Below are 8,850 nucleotides of genomic sequence, written 5' to 3' on the forward strand. Positions count from 1 at the left end.
ACAATAACAGCAACAACAACAATAGTAATAGCAACAGCAAGAATATGTAAAGCAGCAACAATTATGAAAACAACACCATTCATATAAATTTCTCGTTTGTTTTGTTTATCCAGAAATAAAATTCTTTAATAAAACATTTTTTACATCTTGTACAGAAAATTATCAGCATGATGCTTTCTGATAAAATGTTACCCAGTACTGACTTTAAATACATGTTGAATATTAGCCTATTTTGGAGCAATTTAAAGTTAGAAGAGTTTCTGAAATAACAGAGGATTGTTGCACTCGTGTAGTGTGTTGTCTGTTGCACTTGTTTTGTGTTGCACCATGGTCCTGGTGGAACATTGTTTCGTTTTTGCTGTGTACTTGTATATAGCTGAAATGACATTAAAGCCTTTTTGAACCTTTGAACCTTTAGAAGTCAAATATACCATATACCATCTCTTTTGGTGAGTCTCGGTTGCCATGTAGCCTGATACCCCTCTAGGAATCATCCGCATTTCACAAATGCTTCATGGAACACTCAGAAATAAATCTTACAGGTTCATGGTGAGAAATAATTCAAATTGTCTACATTTAAAGCAACCTACAATATGAAACAATCTACTTTGGCATACCTTAACCCGTCTGGCACAATATTCCAACCAACCTGCAATGTTTTAAAATGCCTATTGGAGATTATACCACAGGAAATACATTTTCTCACTCACTCATATATCTGAGCCTGAACAGTCGTCATGCTGTGTCACTGCAAGTATGCAACTACCTAACTACAATTAAAATACCAACCCACTCTAACTGGGAGAATTACAGTGGCGGGATGTTATGCGCAAATGAGGTGCCACGCAAACAGCGGGCAGGGGTGGCTAAGTGGTTAAGGTACTGTACTAGCAATCACTGTTGGGCCCCGGAACAAGGTCCTTTGGATAAAAGCACCAACTAAATACCATAAACGCAAACACCATCATGATTACAAGATGAACTGACCAGTAAGCTCCAACCCGCCATAACGACGCGCTCTCTTATTACTGTACCTGATTCTGCAGGTTACTCCACTGATACTCCAGCTCTCAACATCCAGGGGATATAACAAAGGGGGATATAGTCCTTATCCTCATAGTTCACTATTCTTTTCACACGCAAATCGACTTTAGGACCAGAACGACACGGGGATGCTGGTAGTGGCGGCTGTGTCAGACCCCGTCGAGTCGAGGTGCTTGTGCTGTGGCACTCTACTGTGCGCCAGGGGGGAAAAAGGATAGAAACACATTCAGTTCAAGTGTTTTTCAATTCAACAGGAGTGGAGAAGACGAGGGAAAACCACACGGAGCAAAACAAAACGGACAGGCCCGAGTTTACCTCACAGCAGTCCCACACAGGCCGGGCTCCCGTGTGATAAATCCGTAAGGAAACCCTCGCCGCGGCTGTCATTTTGTAACAACATGACGCGCGTCTCGGAAGCGTCGACTTCCGTCTCCGATTCGGAGCGGCACAAATCAGAGGAATGTCGTTTCTTCTTCAGTCTCACTGATAAATCTGCGCTCCAAACTCGTGGTCTCCTCTTTATCGATTAGTTATATCATTCGGTGCAATTTATTTGCAACTCATTTTTGCTTCGCAGGACGGTTTTTCCCGGTGCTCGTGAAAACTCACACCCCCGTCTTACCGGGCACGATGGGACAGTCCGTTTCACACGTGGTATGAGGTGGAAGGAAACCAGTATGTTATGGAGATGTTTGTGCCGTTTCTCTCCTCAGTAATCGAGCAAAAAGCTTTTAGTTTTTATAATCCTTAAGCGTCGGGCGGGGAGTTTGAAATCTATTCACTTATCGCGCCGCTGTAGTAGGATATGGCATCTGTTTAGGGTTGAAATAGTACACAAACAGGCGGCTTAGATTAGCTACATATCTACTGAGCTTTAGAGCCAGGACGCGTTTTGAAGTAGTACACAAACTATCTATCTATCTATCTATCTATCTATCTATCTATCTATCTATCTATCTATCTATCTATCTGTCTATCTGTCTGTCTGTCTGTCTGTCTGTCTGTCTGTCTGTCTACCCAGCTTTAGAGCCAGGACGCAGTTGCAGCTTTTTACATTCTGATCTTTAGGCCTTTTCACAGTGATAGCAGGTAAGACAGAATACACACAAACCGTCTCTTCTTTCCTATCTCAGTAATACTGATTAAGCCTATGGATGCACTTGAAATAATTGCATATAAATGTAACTCTCAGAGGTTATCTAGCTATCTAGCTATCTTTTTTATATAACACTAATTTAGGTTTCCTCCTGTAATTTAGCAGGATGACGGGGAATCAATATATCTTTCAAGTATCTGGAATCAAGACTCTCCAAATGAAAGGAGAGCTGCTTCAAGGCATTAAGCGTTTAGGTGGAAAGTACCTAGGAGGCTCTGTGAGTATTCGCAGAGAAAAGCGCTACAGGGATCATACACAAGGACTTAGCTTACTCTCACACACACAGCTTTTATTCCCAGTCCATGTCTGTGCCAGTAAGCCAGACTTCAAAGCTCCGGTTTGAAGCTGACAACTAACATATGCGCCGCTTTGGCCCTGTCTTACGCCTGTTTTCTTTGTGGCTACCAATCTGGTTGCAGCCTTTTAGGAAGCCCATTTACAGTATAGCACTATAGCAAATAACAGATGGACATCATCGCTTCCATGCCATCCTACCTCACTTGGCATGTCCTTGCAGAAAGATGTCAGTGAGCAGACTTTTAAAATAACCCTGATAACGTGCCAGTGATGAGGTGTATTTTTCTCTCCGTAATTATGTCCTTGCCCTTAATACTCTCCTAATTTACTTACTGACTCCTCCCTCTAGTAATTGGAGTCTCATGAGTGTAGAATCCACCTCAGAGGTTTTTAGCTTTGGCTTAGCTGTCCTACTGACAGGTTAAAGACCAGAATAGTAAGGTGACTTTGTGTGTTAGCAAAGGGCAGGCGGTGGTTTCCTAGTTACATTCAAGTTTCAGGTTTGTCACATACATAGAAATATACAATGTATAAGACTTGTAGTGAAAGGTTTGTCAGTGTATCCTAAAGATTTGCCAAGTACAAGCCAAAGAGCGTTAAAAAAAAAAAAAACGACACTGTATGCAATAAATTTGACGGGTACAAGTTTACTGTAAGAAGTCATGACCCCAATTTGTTGCAGAAATACAAAGAGGAAATAACTCATCTTGTAGTTATTAATCCTTTAGCCAGCGAGAAGTTCATCGCAGCATGTGCTGGAGGTTAGTAATGACGGCCTTGATCGTGATTACCACCTTATTTATAATAATCTGCTAATAACATGGTTGGTGTGTTTGTAGGACAATGTTAAATTGCCTAATTAAGCCAGAATTCATTTATTACATTTACATTAATCAGATGTATTAACCTACATGCACAATGGCGTTTACTATTTTTGTTTTTTGTAGGGAAGTGGATAGTGACTCCGAAGTATGTGCTGGACAGCGCGGAGCATGGGGCGTGGCTCCCGGAAGCGTCCTATGAGCTAGACCTCATGGCTAATAAGGCTCATGGGTTTACGAACCCTCTTCTGAGATGGAGGGAGAACATCTGCAGTGGCACCATGAGCGGCGCCTTTCAGGTCAGGGCCGGAGCGCTCCGTACTTCACCGAGCGCGAGACGAGCCTATGTACGGATCCTCGTTACTCAAATGTTTCTTAACGTCCCATGTTGTCCCCCCCCCCCCCCCCCCAACAGGGGTGGGTTGTGCGGCTTGAGCTTGACGATCCTGCTAGGAAGGGCATGTTTGAAAGGTGAGGACGCGACGTAAAATGCGTTTGCTGGCTAACCAAGGAGCAGTCGGTAAGGAAAGATGTTGACGGACCGTGTTTGGCTACCGTGGATGTATCTTCTCTGCTAATGTTTGGGCCCCCAGGATACTGAGAGCAGGGAAAGCTATGCTTTGGACTGACGAGTCCAACACGCAAGCTGTTACACATGTGTTTACAAAAGATAGGACCAAGACTTCAACATGTCTCCCTACGCCTTACCACACTGTCAGCTACATCGCTGAACATCTCTTTGGGGTAATCTTTGATTTTGGTTTCAATGATTAATATTAGTATATGAATAATAGGGATAATTAGCAATATGAGAATGATTGATTGATTGTAAGTGTTGTGTTAGGTAATTAACATATTGTTATAATGTTAGTATATTGTTGAGCACAAACACACAAATATATTCTACACATACATATGTGTATGTATATGTATATATATATGTGTGTGTGTGTGTGTGTGTGTGTGTGTGTGAGTAGTAATAATAATAATATATTCTTCAACAACAATCCTTTTAACCAATAATTATTAGTATACCAGCCGAGTTCTGCATAGGCCTGAGGTTGGGCATTAAGGCACATGTGCTGTAGACATGGTACAGATTTAATAATGTTCTCGTGATGAGCTTCTGTGACTTCCTGTGGGCTTGGCCCTGTCCTGCTACAGCCTGTTTGCTCCAGTTTGGACTGGTCCATTAACGTGGACACGCTAAGCTACAGTGCCAGCTCTGTACAAACACAGACGCCCCGTGCCACCTCTGAGAAAACAGAGGACGAACCTACAGATGACGATGATCACTTGATTCTCCTCGAACTGGAGGAAAAACTCAAAAGCTACATTACAAAAATGGAGGTGAGCCAATACCACCACCACCACCACACACACACCCCCGCCCCCCCCCAAAAATGTAGGGGTAAAATGACAACTTCTGAAAGGTGAAGTCAGAACACAAAAGGCAAGGACGCGGTTGTCGTCGTCCTCGTCATCATCGTGACTGCTGTAATACGTGATCTAACATTGGCCTCTCTGGCCTCTCACCACAGCTGCAGCGGAGGGTACTGCTGAAAGTCCCTGAGCTGTTCCGCTACTACACGCCGGCCCTTCCAGCTCAGGTGAATAAAACTGACTAAATCATATTAACACGTCTGCCGTCTGTGAGTGTCACTGCGAGGCAAAATGAACAGTGGGCTCATCAAGCGACTCGGGTCGTTCAATTTTCTTTGTGTCCCCGCTAGCACTGTGAGGCGCCTCTTTTTGTGAAGGCTACATTACATCCAGGTCAGCTGATTTAAACGAGGCAGCCTGATTGGTGGCCTGGTGATTGGCATGCCTATTAAGGAAACACTGGTGTCCTTCTGCTCTCTTCCCTGGTGGATTTTTAAAAGGTCGCTGCTTTGGAGCAGTTACTTTAGGGTCCGTACAGCGCTCCAGTAGCACCGCAACTCAAACGGCCTGTGAGTGACAGCACATTACTGATTGCCTTCCCCATCTCATTTCCTCTCTCTCTCTCTCTCTCTCTCTCTCCCCCTCTCCTGCCTGTTTTGGTCCTCAGGTCACCGCGGTGGATTTCAGTAACGTCTGCAGCTTGGTGGAGTGCGGCCTCTTCCCCCAGGCTCTGGAGGAGGTTCAGGGCTCCCTGAAGCCTGGCCTGCTTCCTCCAGCCCTGCTGGTGCAGGCCTGCATGCAGCACGCCCTCCAAGTACGTCCCCCCCGACAGCCCGGCCAGGGCCCTTCAGCTGCTCCGAGCCTGCAGCCCAATAAACGCGAGGACCCCGACGCGTCTCCCGGCGACCCAGTATTTCAGCCTGTGCGGCTGTTTCACTCTGTATTCCCAAATGGTCCTAAAGACCCTCAGAGTGACATAATGGTTCGAAGTGTCCACATTTGCGGGACTGATCAGCTAGTTAAACGCTCACTCCTAAAGTCGCGCATGTGCTCCTGCAGGCGGAGGTCCAGCCGTACTACCTCAGTGTGTTCAGCAGTGTCCTGAACGACATACTGCGGAATAACCCCACCTGGGGCAGTCCTAAGAGAGTGGCCTATTTCCTCCAGATCCTGCAGTGTCCACAGTGTAAGAACTCCGCATGGTCACTGCTTCAGACGTCGGTCAGGTACACAGGCTAACGCAGTCCACCCCTCATCCTGTACGCAACGCGGTACAGCCGTTGGGCTAGCGTGTGAGTTTAAGACAGAAAGGTGACCAGTAGTACTAATATTAATGTGTCTTCTGAATTCATGCTTCAAGGTTTTGCATGGCGAGCACAGACACTTGCCACCCGCAGCCTAGCCATGCCCCTACGGAGCTGCGCCGTTTCCACAGCAACCTGCAGGCGTTCTTCCTCCTGCTCTTTCGGCTGGAGCTCCATGCCGCTGGCTCAGGGTGAGAAGCTCAAACTAGTCTGCTGCACTGGGACTCGACGATAGCTCCACCAGCCTGTACACATTTCAAAGCAGTCTGGCACGTAACGCCTTATCAGTACCATGAAATGATAATCTTGTTGTCTTAACGTTAAATGCATACGCGCATATCGAACGTGAGCTCGGAAAGGTTCGCGTTTGGTGCGGACGAGATGGCGGGCCGACGTCAGTGTGCTGTCACGTGCAGTCGCAGGGCGGAAGGCTCGCGGGCGTCCGTGCTCAGCAGTGCTTTCTGGACCGTGTGGGAGAAGTCAACGCTGAGCTCCAGGGCCATGCAGCAGCTGGCCAAGCTGCTCGTGGAGGCCTCGCTCTGGGCTCTCCACTCCAACCAGGTGGGGGTCTGGCGCAGTCAACGCTGCCTTAAATCACGTACTCTCCACTTCCGCCAGCGTTGTTAGCGGCGGGGGGGTTCTCGGTGCCCCGCTGGTCCAGGGACGTGCTGGCATGGCTCTGGAAACCCCCCACACGAATGGCTGGTGACCTGGGCTCTGTGCTGTGGTTTGCTCCATCAGGAGTGGAGACTGAGAGTGCTGGCCACCCTGCAAGAGATCCTGGCCGTGACCGTGGAATACTGGGCCCAGGAGAACAGTGAGCTCAACGGCCGTCTGGTGGAGAAAGGCTTCCAGGACTTGGCCGAGTACATGGCCATCCTGTGCCAAGGTGAAGCTCGTTGCAGGCCCCCCAGGTCTCCGAGGAGCGTTAAGGGAAGCTCTCCTGCGCTGACCCTGCGTCCTCGTGTAACCTCCTAATCCCTCACGTTTCAGCTGTTTATGGAAAATTTAAGGGCTCTGATAATTAGGGCTATTAGTGAAGATCATAGTTTTACAATGAAGAAATGTTTCTTTTGGACACGTGCTGTAACAGTACACATGGCTTATGTTTGTAGTGTTGCTTGGTTGTGCAGAAACCTATTTATAGGAGTGTTTAGTAGCCTGAGGGTCATAACTCATTTGGAAATTTCAAATGTGCCTTTCAGAGTATAGTAGGATGATCATTCTCTCTCTCTCTCCCCCCCCCCCTTTCTCTCTCTCTCTCTCTCTCTCTCTGTGTCAGACCTCCGTTTGGACTGTCTGCAGGAGCTGGTTCCTGGCCTCGCCTCCCCGCGGCTGAGGATGTTCACTGCTGATGCCTTATACAGGAACCTCAGCTGCAGGACGGGCGTGTCTCTCCGGCCTGAGCCGCTCTCCCTGCTCAAGATCGTACGGGCCCAAACCCACACACACACCTGACAACTAACTGAGTTATTTCCCCATTAAAAAGAAGACTATCCTCATCAGACTATAAAAAAAAAAAAAAAACTATTAAAAAGAATATAATCGCCAGGGAGACAGAGTTGGTGAGAGGAACGTTACAGTGCAGGTTTTTGTGTGTTTGCAGGTCTCCTCCTATCTGAAAACCCTAGGGCGTCTGTGTGGATGTAAACACGAGCAGACCCTCGAGACCAGGCCAGAGACAAGCTCCTCCACTGGCTCAGACAGCCTATTGTCAGGCGTAGAGTGAGTAACACGCAGAAACGCTAACCAACATGCTTATGTCACTGTAGACGAACTGGAACAGGACACAGCAGGCATGAGAGGGAGAAACCCCACGGTCATATTTATCCACCCAGGCAGCGGTTTTCCGCTGGGCCTCCTTCCGCCCTTGACACTGCATATTGACCGCACGCGCGCGCACACACCAGGCCTAAGGGAGTGAAAGCACCAATCAGAGTCCTCACTCTCACTCCCCAGCGTTGCACTCGTTTCGCCGGGAAAATGACAAGCTGTTCGAAACACTCCAAACGGCCATACGGTTAATTCCGATCCTTAACGGATTCCTCCTTAACGGACGGGAAGCATCGTAGCAGGAGTATTACTGATGGCACCACCACCCAACACTGGTTCTGGTAGAAGAGTCTGTTCAGATCAGCCAGCCAGTGCGAGCAGGTCCAGAGTGGCTGTAATGGTTCACTCATCACGGGGTATTAGTGGGGGGTATCGGTGGGGGGGTTTAGACGGATAATGGATGGAGATGAGCGCTGGCCGCACCCCTGCTGGGAGGCGTGCCGCTGTTGGCTCTGTGTTTCTCTCTCCCACTGATCTGAATGGCCGGCAGGTATTTGCCCCTTTCGGTCCCAGTCGGTCCAGCCGTACCAAACACGGTAGAGAATGGGAATCGGGAATCGATTTGGAATGGTTTAGAGGACTGGGAGAGAAGTTTCTTATTTTTTGGACTTGTATGTACTTGTGTGTGCTAATGGCCGTAATGAATAAGAATTGTTTTGTGAATAAGAACTGTCATGTGCCTTGACCACTGTGCACTCTCCACACTCTTTGTTCAGAGCATAAAATCAACACAGGCAAAACGCTTTTCTTACACACACACACACACACACCACACACACACACACACACACACACACACACACATTCACAATAACAGAAAGTAAAGATCAGGCATGTGACACGCCTGGTTATGAGAGAAGGGTCCCCGTGTGCTGGCGTACGGGCCGTGCGGCGCGCCCAGCAGGTGCCGAAGGGCCGACGTCCAGCACGTGCGCGCTAACCGGAGCCTTTAAATGAGAGGTGGCCTCGTCCAGAACCTTTCTGGGAGAACGCCCCACGCCCCTCCCTGGCT

General features: G+C 47.9%; 2 protein-coding genes across 10 annotated transcripts in view; one reads left to right on the forward strand and one right to left on the reverse strand.

Annotated features, from left to right (window-relative positions):
- kiaa0825 (KIAA0825 ortholog) overlaps positions 1 to 1,439 on the reverse strand; it is an 86,031-nt gene extending 84,592 nt beyond the window's left edge. For 4 of the 5 annotated variants that reach the window (XM_035530221.1, XM_035530222.1, XM_035530219.1 and 1 more), the window contains exons 1-2: positions 1,360 to 1,439; positions 1,035 to 1,235 (exon numbers count right to left, since the gene is read on the reverse strand). The gene's annotated coding sequence lies outside the window, so the exon portion shown is untranslated. The remainder of the gene's footprint in view (positions 1 to 1,034; positions 1,236 to 1,359) is intronic. The other variant, XM_035530220.1, reaches the window with a different exon arrangement.
- Positions 1,440 to 1,517: 78 nt separating this feature from the next.
- The window catches only part of slf1 (SMC5-SMC6 complex localization factor 1), a 21,334-nt gene continuing 14,001 nt past the window's right edge, over positions 1,518 to 8,850 (forward strand). For 2 of the 5 annotated variants that reach the window (XM_035529876.1, XM_027006230.2), the window contains exons 1-15: positions 1,521 to 2,133; positions 2,303 to 2,417; positions 3,180 to 3,258; positions 3,445 to 3,617; positions 3,734 to 3,789; positions 3,912 to 4,062; positions 4,483 to 4,668; positions 4,860 to 4,928; positions 5,369 to 5,515; positions 5,761 to 5,927; positions 6,062 to 6,196; positions 6,422 to 6,566; positions 6,747 to 6,894; positions 7,288 to 7,433; positions 7,612 to 7,730. In XM_035529876.1, coding sequence (XP_035385769.1) covers positions 2,307 to 2,417; positions 3,180 to 3,258; positions 3,445 to 3,617; positions 3,734 to 3,789; positions 3,912 to 4,062; positions 4,483 to 4,668; positions 4,860 to 4,928; positions 5,369 to 5,515; positions 5,761 to 5,927; positions 6,062 to 6,196; positions 6,422 to 6,566; positions 6,747 to 6,894; positions 7,288 to 7,433; positions 7,612 to 7,730 — 1,832 coding nt within the window. In that variant the 5' untranslated portion in view covers positions 1,521 to 2,133; positions 2,303 to 2,306. Of the gene's footprint in view, positions 2,134 to 2,302; positions 2,418 to 3,179; positions 3,259 to 3,444; positions 3,618 to 3,733; positions 3,790 to 3,911; positions 4,063 to 4,482; positions 4,669 to 4,859; positions 4,929 to 5,368; positions 5,516 to 5,760; positions 5,928 to 6,061; positions 6,197 to 6,421; positions 6,567 to 6,746; positions 6,895 to 7,287; positions 7,434 to 7,611; positions 7,731 to 8,850 lie in introns of all 5 variants that reach the window. The other 3 variants (XM_035529878.1, XM_027006228.2, XM_027006229.2) reach the window with 3 other exon arrangements.

This window comes from Electrophorus electricus, chromosome 9 (assembly GCF_013358815.1).
Source record: "Electrophorus electricus isolate fEleEle1 chromosome 9, fEleEle1.pri, whole genome shotgun sequence".
NCBI lineage: Eukaryota > Metazoa > Chordata > Actinopteri > Gymnotiformes > Gymnotidae > Electrophorus > Electrophorus electricus.